The 16,888-nt window shown below is 33.4% G+C and overlaps 1 protein-coding gene across 1 annotated transcript in view; it reads right to left on the bottom strand.

Moving 5' to 3' along the window:
• Window positions 1–16,888, bottom strand: part of LOC139695078 (fibrillin-2-like) — a 104,059-nt gene that overhangs the window by 47,081 nt on the left and 40,090 nt on the right. The window contains exons 8-20 of the mRNA XM_071593702.1: window positions 14,174–14,296; window positions 13,777–13,899; window positions 12,390–12,638; window positions 12,110–12,229; window positions 7,107–7,322; window positions 6,074–6,273; window positions 4,984–5,164; window positions 4,686–4,855; window positions 3,488–3,992; window positions 1,729–1,854; window positions 933–1,058; window positions 457–582; window positions 272–353 (exon numbers count right to left, since the gene is read on the bottom strand). Of these exons, the coding sequence (XP_071449803.1) occupies window positions 272–353; window positions 457–582; window positions 933–1,058; window positions 1,729–1,854; window positions 3,488–3,992; window positions 4,686–4,855; window positions 4,984–5,164; window positions 6,074–6,273; window positions 7,107–7,322; window positions 12,110–12,229; window positions 12,390–12,638; window positions 13,777–13,899; window positions 14,174–14,296 (2,347 nt within the window). The remainder of the gene's footprint in view (window positions 1–271; window positions 354–456; window positions 583–932; window positions 1,059–1,728; window positions 1,855–3,487; window positions 3,993–4,685; window positions 4,856–4,983; window positions 5,165–6,073; window positions 6,274–7,106; window positions 7,323–12,109; window positions 12,230–12,389; window positions 12,639–13,776; window positions 13,900–14,173; window positions 14,297–16,888) is intronic.

Genomic DNA, 16,888 nt, shown 5'->3' with positions numbered 1-16,888 from the left:
GCACTTAGAACAGATAAATCAAAAATCTCACCTGAACTGAAAAAAATCACCAATTTTCATACCCTCCTTCACATTTACTCACAGCAATCCTTCTGATTTAATCGATACAATTTTGAATAACATTGAATAATATATCTCAATTATAAACAGTTATAAAGAGTGCATCATACCAAACATGTCCAATAGTAAGATTGTATTGTAATTCCGAATTTAGATAAGAAAAACCAAAGCATATTCAATTCAAATAATATTTAGAAATTACATTACTAACCTACATGCACAGGAGTAGCTGCCTGGAGTATTAACACAGACATCATCACAACCTCCATTACTGACTTGGCATTCATCCACATCTGCATATAAAATAAAATCAATTAATTTATTTTGAATTGGGCGCATTCAGCTTTATATGTTTATTTTCATTAAATGTGATATTTCAGCAAAACAATGCATTACCTTCACAATGTGATTTCTGACCAGTCTGCTGGTATCCATCATTGCAAACACATTGATAAGTTCCCATCATATTCTCACACACTCCATTTGAACATATTCCACTTGTTCGTGAGCATTCATCAATATCTAGGAAATTCAATTTCATGCAATGCAGATTAATGAGCACAGAATGGGATAGGATAAACATAAATTCAAAAATAATTTGGTAAAAATTGATTGAATTATTATTCACCTTAACTATGCAATTAATAAATGCCATTTAAATGGCTGAACCAGTATGATATGTGACCATTGTTATCATAATTTATGTTAAAAAAAATGAAAAGCTCTACAAGATATTTTCTTTACATACTATTTAAAGAAAGAGGAAAAACGTTAACCAATGGTTTTCCATTAATATATATGATAGGAATCATTCAATAATCATACAATATTTCATTGTTAATATCAAGCCGTAACATTAATTAAGAGTCTACCTTTGCATGACTTTTTGTCAGGTGCTAATTCATGACCAATGGGACATTCACATCGAAAACTTCCAGGAGTGTTTATACATGTCCCTCCTCGGCAAATGCCAGGTATTCGCTTGCATTCATCAATGTCTGGAAAATATAATAGAACACAGTGACAAAAATTGTGAGACAATAATTAAACAAATATTCACATCTCATTCAAACTATTAGTTCTCTTTTAAATTATTAGTGATTTATAGACATCAAAGACAATAGAAGTTACATTTGAACACTTATTTCAGCAACCTTATCAAAGTAAGAGTTCACAGTTATATGAGTGACTTGTTCTTTTCCTACCAACTGCTTTTAACTATCCTGCAGACAGAGATCACTGGATAGATTATATATACTGTTGTAAATCTCTCAAAATTTTTCTGACACCAAGTAGGTGTATAATAATTATAGTTATAATAGATAGGTATAATTAAATATTGTAGATCCCAGTAAAATAATTCGCAGTTGAGAATCCAAGCACCGAAAATGTCAGATCACATGGATAGGTTTCATGGCCATTGAAAATCCATCTAAATAGACTTCTTTCCACTTGGCCATTGAAAGTTTTAACAATAAAAACATAGATAACAGATAAAAAGGGGCTGCAGAGTAGACAAATTTAAACATGTGCAGACAAAAGCACAGTACACAGGGAAACCTATATCTCCAAAAATTAAATCCCTAATCAAAGTTTACCAATAAATATTTACTCAAATGTATCAACAATAGCTTAGTCACATTCCACCATATTGATGAGACATCTTACCCATGCACACCTGCATCATCATTGTGCTTTCATAACCTTCATTGCAGTCGCAAATGAAATTTCCAGGAGTATTTCTACAGGTTCCATCACCACACACTCCATGCATAATGTTGCATTCATCAATATCTGCAAAGAGATTGGACATAGTAGTTCATATAATTAGTATTTCATTTTGATTTTTGGAAGGTTTTTCAATAATTGCCCATTGAAAACCTTTCAAAGAAATCACATTCCCATTTGGCCTTAATTCAAAGTCTTTTTAACATAGCATGCTGAATTGACCAGCAAATTCTTTAATATAAATTATAATAACAGAATGCCATAATTATCAATATATTATTCTGAACCCCTGTGCACACCACATACCAAGTTTTTCTCCAGCTAGGCAACATTTAATTTAAATGGAAAGAGGAAGTTTCCCTGAATGGTTCCCATTTCCAAAAACATGTTCTCGCAAGCCCACATGTCCCACTTTCCTTTCCATACTTGTCATAATCTTCAATGCATGGATTATCAGGCTAATTATTTCATGTTTCACACTTTCCTGCCCTTTTCTTTATTTTGGTATATGAATTATTACATTCTTCTTTAAGACCATTTCTACTGTTGTTGATACCAGTATTGATATCCAACTCATATACTGATTCTTTCTGCTTAAGCATTTAAGCACTTCCAGAAGTTGGTATGCTTAAATCTGTTTAGGCCCCCAAGCATCATGAGATTCCAAATTCCCTGGTGTATTTCAACTGACAAATTACTTGAATTGTGTATGCAAAATGAAGTTTTTACTTTTTTAATCGTAATTATAAAATATTCTAGCAAAAATATACAAACATTAACCCAGTACTCACTTTGATGCTGCCTGATTAACCTTATTCCCAATAAACAATAATATGAACAAAATACTTAAAAATGTGTAAAACTGATTGATAAAGCAATCAATTTTTTTTAATATCCTGTTTTTATTTTAAATGGTAATATTAACTTCCTAGTGTCAACAGTGCCTAAACAACAAAGGACATCAGTATTTAGAGCCAGTGCTGCTGTATTCCATGCAAATTACACTGAATGACTTGAACAATCAGCTGGTTATAAGACTTATTTAAAAATAATAAAAACATATTAGCAATTAAACCACTATACTTTGAAATAATTTGTGATGATCATTAAATTGAACATATTAATTATTTATACAGTGTTGTTTATTATATACACAGGGAGAGGATTATTCAGTTGAATGCATTTGTTAAAAAAAGATTGTTAAAAATATAATTAAGTAGCATGAGCAACTCCACAGCTAAAGAAATGAGCTTGGTAAAGTTACTTTCCTGATGAAAATGCCATGCTTTAAATGAGTATTTTCATATAGATAGGTACTTCAAGATGAAAAATGCTATCTGATTTCAGGCTAAATTGCTATTCAGTGAGCTCAAAGCAAAAGCTCATGCTAGTTATTTCTAAGTTATTATATATTTTGAACCATATGTGAGACTGGATTTGTTTGCCTCTCACATTCACATAAAATGTTCACCATTGGTTATATTCTATATGGCAATAATACAGTTGCCCCTGGGCCTTCAAGTATTGGATCAAAGTTATTTCAATTTAAAATTCACTTATATAATAACAAATTCTAGGCTCTTTTTAATCCCAAACAAACACCAAATTGAATGACATTGCTATTTTGCCAATGATAGGAGAAAAGACACACAATAAAGTCATTACTGAGAAGAAGGGTTTTTAATCAACGTGCACCTACCTATACAAGCTACACCATCTTCATCAAGAGCATAACCCTGGTTGCATCTGCATGAAAAACTCCCAACTGTGTTCTTGCAGCGACCATTGTCACACATTCCAGGGTACACTGTACACTCATTAACATCCTTTCTTTCAACTATGCCAACACCTTTAGGACAAAGCTCTGTGTGCGCATCAGAACCCACACGGGGGCATGCTTCACAAGTTCTCGCATCCCCATCACCAGCCAAACCAGCACCACCCCACCCTTTCCCAAGTGTACAACAGCAGGTGGCTTTGCTGTGGAAGCCACCAAGAGGGGAGCGGCAAACACCATGACGATGCTCCATGAAGCACATTTCTTCTCGGTTATCAAGACACCTTGTCTTTGTTGCATCCAGCACCAAGCCAGGAGGACAAGCACATATGAAAGAGCCTTCCGTGTTGACACACGTTCCCCCACCTTTGCAAATTGTAGGGTCTAAATCACACTCATTGATGTCAGTGCATGTCTTCCCGTCCACCTAGTGGTCAAATTAAACATCATAAGTACAGCAAAATGACATGTCAGTGCATCATTAAATGCAGTAAACAGTTTAGCACGACCAATCTAGCCATATTACATAGTTATGTCACACAAATAATTCATAAGGACAAATTTAAATGTAAACAATTCACAGAATCAGTAATGCTCCAGCAAAATTTTGTGATATATAGTTGAATTCAAAAGGATTGAAAATTAGAATTCCAACTTATGTTTATGCAACCATCAAAGATATTATAAAAAAATTAAAATAATAATAGCAAAAACAATTGCTGTTAAATGTTGTATGATGTTGAAATTTCAAAATTAGGTGAAGTTAATTACAATTTGATGGCCATAACTTTATAAAAAAGGAGTCCTGGACACACTTGCAGTTAACAGTAGACAGTTAAGCACTCGACACACTAATCATTCAATTAATTGATATGCCTTCCACTAAATTACATGTCTCAATATAAGAAAATGATTCCATGCATAAATGGTCCTCAAAATTTATTTTAAAGTTTTATTAACTTGAAAATAGGCAGAAGAAATGTAGAAATGATAAGTATTCATATTTGTTCCAAATTTTTAATATTTGGATGTCTATTCTTAAGCATTTTATTATAAAAAGGAATTTTCATGTATTTTATTGGATATTTCAAAATGAAAATAAAAGCACTTATCGACACACCTTTGCATAGCCCATGTTGCAATCACATTCATGTGGACTACAAACTTCACAGGGACTCCCCCAGGACAAACCTATTGAGCAACAGCACTCAGACCTTAGAGTCAATCTTGCTAAATCATTTTCACATCGACCATCCACAAATCTAGTCCAGCAAGATCCTCGCCGATTATCTAAAGCATGGGAGATGACACAAAATAGAAAAGTGCGCATCAATATATAACATACCTTTAGCAGGATCTCATAATCTCCGTTTTCTTTCCAAAACATATAAATGTACTTTTAATGAACAATTTCATACCAATACATATTCTGCCAGTGTTATCCAATATAGATCCAGGACCACATTCACATTCATAAGATCCACGAGTATTTATACAATGGCCATCCACGCAAGCATCACCACCTAGGGTTCTGCACTCATCAATATCTTCACACATGTGGTTGTAAGAGTTGAGCTGTGATCCCGTCGGACAGATACACTGCGGAATGAATTTTAAGAATGCTAAATGCAAAAAATAGAAGAGAATATATGTAATCTAAGGTATACTTTTGAAATAGACTGTACTGAAGGAAAAACAAAACCTAATGCAAGCTAACCCAACCATCACAGAAAAGGGATTGCAAGATATTCAACAACCAGGATGAATAACACATTTGTAATATCTGCATTGAGGGTTTTATGAATGTCTACAATAGAGGAGTGATTTGAAGACCTAGCATATCCAGTGATAAATGTCAAGATATCTTAGTGTCATTATTAATTAAGCAATAAGTATTATAAAATTACTAGCATGTTATCTTACTCTATATTTTTTAATTACCTCAGAAATCTATGATTCAACAAATGCATTCAGAGCATACATATATATTTATAGAACCACATGCAATTTCCTAAAGAATAAGTTTAAATGAATGAATTATCGGGTGCATTTTACAAATGATGCAAGGGAAAAGATTGACATTATAAAGCAAGGCTCCAATGCACTTTCATTTTCCAACTCCATGCCAAATTTCAGTTTCATAGCTTCTATTCTAAGTATACACTGATATACTCTCCTATTGTAATATAACTGTTAAAGGAAATAGGTGGTAAAATACAGAAATATAATCTAATGAGTTGGGAAAAGCATTAATACAGACACTCGCTCTGAACAAAGTAAAAATATTTTTAACCAATTATCCTAAATCTTCAAAGTCACAAGACCAACACATAACACATAGAAAGTTGATTTTTTGTTGCATTTTCCGTGCTCCAGACACTACATTCGTGAAACCTTACCCTATATGGCCATCCTACTCTAACTTTTATGACTCTTCTGATTATCTTTTCTTTGAAAAACCATGTATATTGCTATCATAATTAAATGGGGAAATGTTTTCTAGATTACCTGAAAACTTCCTGGGGTATTTTTGCACTGACCACCACTACAAACTAATTCTTCCATTTCACATTCATTGATGTCAGTGCATATTTTCCCGGTACTATCAACTTCATAGCCAGGGTTGCATATGCAGCGATATGTGCCAATGAGGTTTTCACAAGCCCCATTTTGACACATGTTTGGATTCTGAGCACACTCATTTATATCTGCAAAAAAAAAGATTTGAAATAAAATATCGAATAGCTTCAAAAAGTAATAAAAAAACAAGTTCACAATTTCCAATGATATAATAAAATGATTAGTATGAACCACTTAAAAGAATTAAAAAAAACAGATGAATTCACTCCAATTTACTATATGCAATGATTTGTAGGAAATGTAGCGCGAAAAAACTTGAGCAGTAGATATGTTTGCTACTCCATTACAATTAATTTTTCACTGAAAAATTTGACATAGGCACCACAGTCAATGCAGTGAGAAGTGAATTAATAGTGACTGGAGCCTGGTTTCTCAAAACTTGATGATATGCATTATGAATTATGAAAAATTTATAGATAATTTTTTGTTCATGCTCCATCAATTTTTCTCTTCTCCTCCTCATCACATTTTTAACAATATTTTTTTAATTCAAGACACCATTCACTGGAAAAAGTAAGGTAAGCACTAAAAAAAGTAGGTACAACTTACAAAATGTGAAACAGGCCTTCAAAACCAGAAAGGGTTTAAGAAACAAATTTAATTATAAATTATAAACAAATTCCAAAGAAACTGCGGTAGATGCCGCAACAGTAACTTTTAATGGAGTCAACCGCTTATTTGCATTTAAATGCAACAATTTCAGAGTGTAAAAATCATTCACCTTGATTAGAAAAATTTCAGGGTTAAGAGGACGCCTCAATAGCTTAACTGGCTAAAGTTATAAACATTATTTAAAAATATTTAGAAAAAATTTACTCATATTTTGGCTTACTCTGCATAGAACCATAAACTCCATTTGATGTCTTAATATTAGGAATTTCAAAATAAATGCAAGAAATACCATCTCCATTGTAGGTCATTCCAGGACCATGAGGGCACAGTGAGTCAAAGTCTGATGTCCCCAGCATTGGACAAGGCTGACAGGGAGTTCCCCAGCCCATTGGTTGGCCCAAAACAATAGTGCAGCAGCAACAACTAGATTTGGGTACCGGGGTAGAAGCAGGGTTTGAACATTGACCATCTTTGAATTGGGCATAACAAAGATCTCTTCTTGAATCTATAAAGTAAACATTTACAATATAATATCAGTTCTTTCCAGTCCACATTCTGAACCATTGAAGAAGATTGAATAGACAAAAGATAACCAAGAATGGAATTCCAAATTTTAGGGGTAAGATTAAAAACAAATGAGAAATCTATGAAAAAAATTCAGAAGTATGAACCTTATTGCAGACAATTATTCATATGAATTAATGACAAGCATCATTCCTGGATTATATTTTGAAATTATGCGATTTGGTAAAATTTCTAGCCTTTTTTTCATAAGTGATACCAAAAATTCTTATATTCACACCTTTAGACAAGCTAAAATACTATATACATCAGTCATCAAGGCATATACAATTGGAGCATACTGTTTCCTGCTATGTTACGCAACCAACACTCACTCTTTATTATCCCTCCCATTTTCACGACATCAAACATACTACTTTAAAGGGCTATTTTTAAAAGATAATTTATTTCACCATACACAATCCATGTTCATTAGGACATGCACATCAATTTTGAATATCTGATGAAGATTAATAATGAATTCAACTAGCAAAATACAAAACTTTATATGTGATAGTAAAATCATTTATAGCAAAATTCATGACAAGAAATGATATTTTCCCAATGAAATTATATTATACTATGTCCCCTGGGCGCCAAGGGTGGCCAACGTTCCTGACTGCCCTTGCTTCGCTCACTCTCTTACCACAAATGCTAAGGAAGAAAAAATAATACTTTTATAATACTATAGAGTACTTCATCTAAAGGACTTATTTCCAAACAACAAATTTGATAAACCTTTTGGGTGTTTTCCTTCATGCAACCTTCAGCAATGACACAGATTGCTAAGAGGATGGTTCTCATATAGCACTGAAATTTTGGAATATTTTTTATAAGTCCTTATCTTTCAAATCAAAAAATTAAAGATTCAAAATAAGAAAGGATTAAAGAAAAAAAGGAAGTTAATTAAAGATACAATTAAGAAAGTTCAATCCATTTCCTTTTTTTGACAATTCTCATGAATTTATATTACCATTATTTCTAATTTAATTTTGCAAATTAAATAAAGCCTGCAAACAATAAAAATGAACTTTCCAAGCATCTTTCATGGAACATGATGTGAATGATCTATAGTCGAACCTGAGTCTTGAGATTTATATAACAGAGAGCATACATGCTATATTAATTGCAATATATTATTATTAAGTTTCTTAATATTTTACAAGACATTGTAATTAAGCTAATTTATACAGGAACCTTAGGAAATTTTTCAAAAAGTTATTTATTGGATATTACAAAGCTCGATTTTTTGGTCTCTTGAATTTCAAAATAATGAAGTTTTTCAGTATTTCAGGATCACTTAGTGCAAGCCACATGCTAAAGGTAGAGTTTAGGAACAGATTAATTCATTATAACTGAAATTTTGCTATAAGTGCTTTAAATGAGTTTTTGATAGTAATAATAATAATAATAATAATAATAATAATACTTTATTCATTTTAAAAATGGCACAACCATATTAAATGTCGTCAATCATAATATTACTTAATATATAAACATAAGTTCTTAAATGTGATGAAGATTGTCACAAAAGAATTCATCCAATGAGTAAAGTGGGTGAGCAAGTAACCAGGTATATACCCTATTCTTGAAACTCTGGATACCATCTGATTTCAACTGAGTAGGCAGATAGTTATACAGTCGTATGTTCATATTGTGAAATGTGTTGTAAGTTGATGACAATCTACAATAAGTAGTATTTAGATTCGATTTACCTCTTGTGGAATAGTTATGGAGGTTGGATCTTAATTGGTAAGTTTCTAGATTAACTTTCACATGAATCAGAGCCTTAAAGATATACAAACAAAATACAGTCATGATTCTATACCTAATAAAAAAAGGTTTGCAGGAATCACGTGGTGGTATATTAGCAAGAGAGCGAATAGCTCTCTTTTGCAGTAGCAAAATTTGTTTAACATGAGGGGAATGACCCCATAACTCAACACCATAATTCAAATGACATTGAAAGAAGGCATGGTAAAGTGTTAAACGATACTCATTTGAAATGATAAAGTTGAGCTTTCTTAACATATAAACAGCTTTACTAAGTTTATTACAGGTCTGACTGATGTGAGTCTCCCAATTAAGTTTTGTATCAATATAAATTCCTAGTATTTTAGCAGTTTCAATATTAGTTGTTTTTGATTTAAGACTGCACACAATATGCTGAGTTTTGTTAGTATTTAATTGTAAATGATTAACATCAAACCATTCCTTAGCCTGTTTTTGGGTAGGGCTAGATCGTAACTTTGCATCTTCTGGATGTTGACACTTTTGTACAAAAGTAGTGTCATCAGCATATAAAACAGATCTAGGTTTCATATTACAGGGCAAATCATTAATCATGATAATGAAAAGTACTGGGCCAAGCACAGAGCCCTGTGGTACACCACATTTTACTTTAAGAGCTGCAGACCGACAGCCATCAAGTTCAACCAATTGGTGGCGATCATCCAAATATGACTTCATTAGTTTCAGTGCAACTCCCTTAATACCATAATATTCTAGCTTTGTTAGTAATATTGAATGATTAACACAGTCGAAGGCCTTACTAAGATCACATAGTGTCACTGAGACTGATTCCTTTTCTTCAAATGCATTAATGACATAATTAACTATGGACTCTACTGCCAAAATTGTAGATTTCCCAAATCGAAAGCCGTACTGGGATTTGGAAAAGAGATTATTTAACTCAAAAAAATTACATATTTGATCTTTCATAATAGCTTCAAAAATTTTACCAAAAACGGGGACTATGGAAATGGGGCGGTAGTTAGCTAAATCATCTTTATCACCTTTCTTATAGACAGGTACTGTTTTGGAATATTTTAGAGCTGTTGGAAAATCTCCTGTCTCAAAACATAAATTGACTAACATTGCTAATGGTTCCGCAATGAGCACAATAATGTCCTTTATTAGGGAGTTAGAAAGACCATAAATATCCTTACTGTTGGATTTTTTAAATTTTTTAACAGTCGATATAATATCAAGTGGAGTAACAAAATTCCATTTAAAATTTAAATTATTCGGAGGAAGATTTTGCAGCATATTACCAATATTGGCAGCATCAACTTTTCGAGAGAACAAATTGTCTTCAACAGCTTTTAAGAAAAAATTATTTACAGCATCTGGGGTGAAAGGAAGATTTTCTTTTCCATTACCATGACCAACTTCTTGATTGATTACACTCCATGCTGCCTTTTGTTTATTTTTTGCATTCAATATAAAATCCTTGTAAGCATTATTTTTTGCACACCTAACTAAATTATAATAATCTCTTTTGTATTTCAAGTAGGCCTCTTTGTCATGCCGGCTTCCACTGGTTTTGTAAGAGTGATAGTAACTAAGTAAATCATTTCTAAGAGCTAATAACTCCCCAGTATACCAGAGATTTTTTTTATTTTTAGTGGGGATAGAGTTTAGAATTTTTTTAGGAAAGCATTGCTCAAAAATGCCTAGGAAATTACCTAAAAAACTTGAGAAACATGTTTGTTCTACAGAGTCTGTGCAAAAACCATGCCAATCAATACAAGATAGAAGCAGTTGGAAACTCTCTAAACCTTCTATTGTTATGGGCCTCACAATTATGGTTTTACCTCTATTTGGATATATCTTTTGAGTTATTTGAGTATTAAAAGTGAAGCTTATACCTTGATGGTCAGATAGGAGATAGTCAATAACACTTATACTGTACAGTTCAGGACCATAATTGGTAATTACATTATCTAGGCAGGCAGAAAGTCGAGTAGGCTGTTTGTTTGCCCAGTATAAATTATAAGAAAGCAAAAGATTTTCAAGAACCTGACAATCACTAGTTTTTAGTGTTATGTCAATGTTGATAATAATAAAGATAGTGATCTTGCCAGTTATATGCCTACCACATTCAATTCATTTCAGATACCAGATAGCTCTGCACCACCACACACACCCTTCTTCAAACCATCCCTAATTGCCACTTCAATCACTTGCATCTTACCAAATATATAGCCATTTAATACTAATTTAAATCCATAGTTACGGAAAACTATTTGAGCTCTATCATGAAATAAATCAATTATAAATCCCATACAAGAGAAAAACTAATACAGAGAATTATAATGAGCCTAATTAGTTTTTTGCTACACACTAAGCCATTGCTCACAATCATATATATTAACAGTTTATTCAGTTGAGCAGTAAAATATAAATGAGAAGATTATGAGATTCTCACTAATATTTTTATAATTCTGCTTTAATTAAATAAGTGGAAATATTACTAGCTTCACAATGGTACTGATTATTTTTGTCCTAAAATTCCCGGGATGTTCTGTAATCTCCCAATTCCTGTTTATAACTCATTAGTGATGCAGGTATTAGTTTATGCCAGAGTGAGAAGTTCTGTTGAACACAGGTTACTCTGCGAACTTTATACTACAATGTCACAGTACCTCTAATTGATCTGTCACATCAATTCATTCTAAGGTTTGACAAATCAAATTAAAAATAATTAGAATAGTCATGGTCATAACAATTAATGAGCCATTATTACCTTCTGCTTTGATGTCATAAATATATTGTCCAATCTTCATGGTGACACCAAAGTAAAGTAATATGATCTCTACACAGGTATGCAAATGTATAATGCTTACTAGATAAGAAAAAACTTCAGGTCTAGAAATATTAACTGCTTGAAATACTTGAATCCATGTAGAATTGGGGCAGAAAAATTTCAGTATGAAATAATATATATACCCAAACAACTTCGTCCATCAGGTCCAATGTTGAATCCAGGTAAGCAATCACACTTAAAACTGCCTGGTGTATTTGTGCAGGTGCCATGTTGACAAGGATTGCTTGAGCATTCATTTATATCTGAAATATATGTTCCGGATTAATAAAATTCATAAAATTAAAACACACTTTTCTTCCAAGAATATGAACATTTCCACAATAGTATCCTGCAATTTGGTACACAATTTCTTCACAGATTAAAGTATGCATATAATATTCAAATGTAAATCTCATTACTCACCAATGCACTTCTTCCTATCAGGTGCAAGTTTGTAGCCAGGGTCACAGACACATTTGAATGAGCCATCTATGTTGACACACCTTCCACTTTCACACATGCCTGTCTCTGAACATTCATCCATATCCACACAAAATGCCCCATCTAATGAGGCTGTAAAACCTGGCTGACAAGTACAGCGATATGATCCAGGTATGTTGTCACATCTGCCATTTAGACATATCCTTGGGTTTTCATAACATTCATCGACATCTGTGAATATACAGCATTTTAAGTACATACATACAGTACAATCTTGGTCAAAAACTTCATTTTTAATTGTACTTTCTTAAGATATCTCCCTCATATGTATGCTCTTTAAGCAATATACCAAAACATTTTCAGTTAATGGAATGTTTTTAATAGAATAATTAACTCTAAATTCCAGGTAAATCAAGTAAATTTAATATATTTCTAACAAACTGTAGTCTGTGACCGCACAATCTATTAATTGATTAAGTATAAGTATATTCAAAGAAATCATTTACATTTAATGAAAATATCATCTCCTGAAAAAAGAGTCAGCCATTACAACAATAATGTTCTTCAACATTACCAGTGTGAAACCTGAGAAACCTTTGTGAGAAATTTTAATTTATCTACTAAGTAATTCATACTCATATAGAATAATACCCAATTGGGGAAACTAATTGGTGCCTAAAAAGCACGTACAAAATTATCCATAATGATTTTCCAGGCCTATCATTAAATTCTGTTTTTACATATAAATTTGGCCAGAACCTTTGCAGTATGGCTCTTTTTTAAACAATGTATATCATATAACAAAATAGCATCGCTACATGCCCTAGATATCATAGAAATATCACAGAGCTTTAACTCTGAACCTCAAACTTGCTAATGCTCTCTCAGCAACATGGAAAGCAATCCACTATCTTTAAAGTGTCAAAGATTTTTGCCATTTTTGGTGTCTCACTCTTGGTTCTATCTCAGGAATTTGGTTTTTCTTAATTTGATATTACAGCCCCATTGAATATTTATCTCAGGATTCCTTGATGCAAAATTGTAAGAACTCATCGACATCATTTCCTTTGGCATTAAATACTAATTTCCTGTACATTTCCACCAGATCCTCAAAAAAATTTTCCTTTTAAGTGTTCGAATATCTTAAATCTAAGTACATATTTCTGCTGCCATCCACAATGGGCAAGAGATGATATGCACTGAAAAGTTAACCAACCACACTTGTGACTTGTATGGTCAAGCTACAATGTAGTGTATTAATGTCATGTTACTGTAGACCTGGTTAACTCAGATCCATGTAACTTGTGGATTTGCTGTAAAAAAATTAAAACAAAAAAGTCACTATTAACTCAGGAATAAATTAAATTACCTATGCATGAATGTCCAGTAGACGATAGAACATATCCAGGTTTGCACTGGCACTTGAATGAACCATCCATATTGATGCAGAGACCATTGGCACACATTCCTGTTTCACTACATTCATCATGATCTGAAAATAAAAATAATTACTAAGCCAGTACTTGTTTCTATGAAAAAGATTAAGTGAAAAATACTTTATAACATATTTTAATCCAACTAAACTACAGGATAAGAAATGTAACACTAAATTAGAACATACACATTTTTCAGTGACGTATAACATTTCCCAGAAAAAAGGGACCAAGTCTGTACGATGGTCTGTTTCCAAAACAAAAAACTTTTTTATGTTTACAGTAGTTTTAAAGATATACATTACCTATTGTCTAATGGCAATGTATTCTTACCTATGCAGGACTTTCCATCTGAAGAAGTGTCAAACCCTGGAGGACACAAACATGTGAAGCTGCCTTGAGTATTCATACATCTTCCTCCAGTGCAGTAGCCTAATCCTAAGCATTCATTTATATCTGAAAATGAAAGTTGATACAATATTTAAAAATGTTTAACTGCAAATTGATGAAATTAAACCTAATGTATAGAAGGCTAAAAATATTTTTTTTTAAATCACCTTCCACTGAAATTGAAATTTATTTTTTATTTCTACAATTTGCTTTCACCCTAATTATAGCAATCAAGAAAATCAATGCAGACAGATAAATATATATGCAGTTGTATTTCCTTATGGAATATTTCCCTGATGAGTCACAAATTTTAAATTTAGCATCTGGGATAAGGCAACCCCAAAATTCTATTCCTCAAATTTTTAGCCCTTTTATTTTTCAGACACTATTTCTATAGATCTTTCCACGCTGACTTCATACTGGAACATACAAAGGACTTATAATGGCAGAAAATTAAGTTAGGTGCCTAAATAACCATTTGAATTTTAGAAATTTCACCAAAGACTAGGGGATTGGGATTGGTGCGGTGGCTGCCGTACTGGCTTCCCACCCAGAGGGCTCGGGTTCAAATACCAGCGGTGTTGAATATTTTTCAGAGGTATCTCGATCCCTACTTGAGGTGCTTTGTAGAGGGCACTTTGAGTGAGTACGCCGTCCGTCGGATGGGACGTTAAACTGCGGACCCCTTGGTGCCTTTCGTTAAGAATAGGTTAATGCTGACGTCAGGTTTCTCTCCATCCTTTCTCCTTTCCCATCCATTCCTAATGATGCAAATGACCTCAGCTGTTGGTCGCCTTCCTTAAAACTTCTACTACTACCAAAGACTATCTACTTCATGTTTTCCCTATTTCAGACAGTCACCATATTCCTGATGTCACATCTCCTCAAAAGTATGGATGTAATGGACATCTTACATTCTACCCTATCTAATGCCAATTGGCTTACTTCCTGGTATTTTTTGCAATGTGCTTTCTTCTTCATCTGTCTCATGTATTTATCCCTTGGCCTTCCTCTTGGCACTTTTCCCTCGATCTCTCCTATAATATTCTTCATGAATCCATTGTGCCTCGGAATGTGGCCAATCCATCTGGTTCTTCTTGTGTTCCTTCAGGTCCGTTCTTCGTCTATGCTTCCGTATACTTCTTCATTTCTTATTTTATCCATCCATTTGATCCTAAGCATCCTCCTCCAGCACCAGATTTCTAAGGCTCCTAGTCTTTTCTGGTCTACTTTTCTGATGATCCATAGAGTGCCGCGCTCCATATGAATGTTTTCACATATTGTTTCCTTGTCTGTAGTTCTATCTTCTTTGAATACAGTGGTTGTCTTTTCATTTTGAATGCTCTCTTAGCTTGAGCTATTCATTGCTTGATGTCTTTGACTTTGATTGATACTTCTTCTGTTCCATGTGATGGTACTTCCGAGAGAGGTGAAGGAATCCACTTGGTCTAATTTTTGTCCTTTCAGAGTGACTTCTGTATTCTGCTTCCCTCTTCCAAATTCTAGGATTTTAGTCTTCATCTAGTGTATGTCCATGTTGTATCTTTGTAGAACTTGACTCAATATGTTTAGTGACTTTTGAAAATCCTCCTGGTTTTCTGCTATCATTGCAATATCATTGGCGAAGCGCAGTATGTTTATTTCTTCTCCATTGATCCAGATTCCATTCATCCAATGTCTTGTGCTACTCTTATTGCCTCTTCCAGGTACATGCTGAACAATGGAGGTGAGAGGTTGCATCCTTGTCTAACTCCTTTGTTAATTTTAGCCTCTATATGGCTTCCATCTCTCATTCGCATTGTGGCCACTTGATTCTTGTGTAGCTGATAGATAATTCTTCTGTGGTTGTTTTCTCTTCTGAGTTTTTCCAGCAGTCCATACATCTTGTTCCATGCCACATTCCCAAAGGCTTTCTTTAATTCCAAGAATGCCACATACAGTTGCTTGTTCACATGTTTTGTTTTCTCTATCATGATTCTCAGATAGAGTATGGCTTCCCAGGTTCCTCTGTTCTTCCTAAAGTCAAATTGGTTTTCTGATAGGTTATCTTCAATTTTCCTTTCCATCCTAAAATGTATTATTCATGTAAGTATTTTTGATGCATGTGACACAAAACTCAAGGTTAGGTGTACCTCACATTTCTCTGTCCTCATCTTCTTTGGTATCACGATCATCACAGTCCTTTGAAAGTTTTCAGGAAGGCTTCCGTCTTTGTAGATATCTTTGATTATTCCATACAGATTGTCCTTGGCTTTGTTTCCGAGTGTCTTGATGATGTCTCCGTCAATTTTGTCTTTTGTTTATCTTAAGGTCTTTTATGGCTCTATCAAATTCGCTCCTCAGTATGTATAGGCCCTGGTTTTCGTCATCCAATTCACGCTCGTCCTTCACCTGGTTTTCTTCCAGCGATCTCGGACCTTGGTAGAGTTCTTTGATGTATCGCTTCCATTTATTGCCAATATATTTACCTTCTATCAGTATATTTTCGTTTACATTCCTGATGTTGTTGCTTATCATTTTCCTTTCTCCAAAATGTTTCTTCATCAGTTTGTACGCCGTGCTGGCATTCCCCTTCTTCATATTTTTGTTGATTTCCTCACAGCAGCCTTATATCTAATTCTCCCTAGCCTTTTTGCATTCTCGGTTGACTTGATTCTT

The sequence above is a fragment of the Hetaerina americana genome, unplaced genomic scaffold, assembly GCF_022747635.1.
Source record: "Hetaerina americana unplaced genomic scaffold, ioHetAmer1.1.p SCAF_6, whole genome shotgun sequence".
Classification (NCBI taxonomy): domain Eukaryota; kingdom Metazoa; phylum Arthropoda; class Insecta; order Odonata; family Calopterygidae; genus Hetaerina; species Hetaerina americana.
The sequence above is the reverse complement of the archived record's forward strand: the minus strand, read 5'-3'. Positions and strand labels throughout refer to the sequence as shown.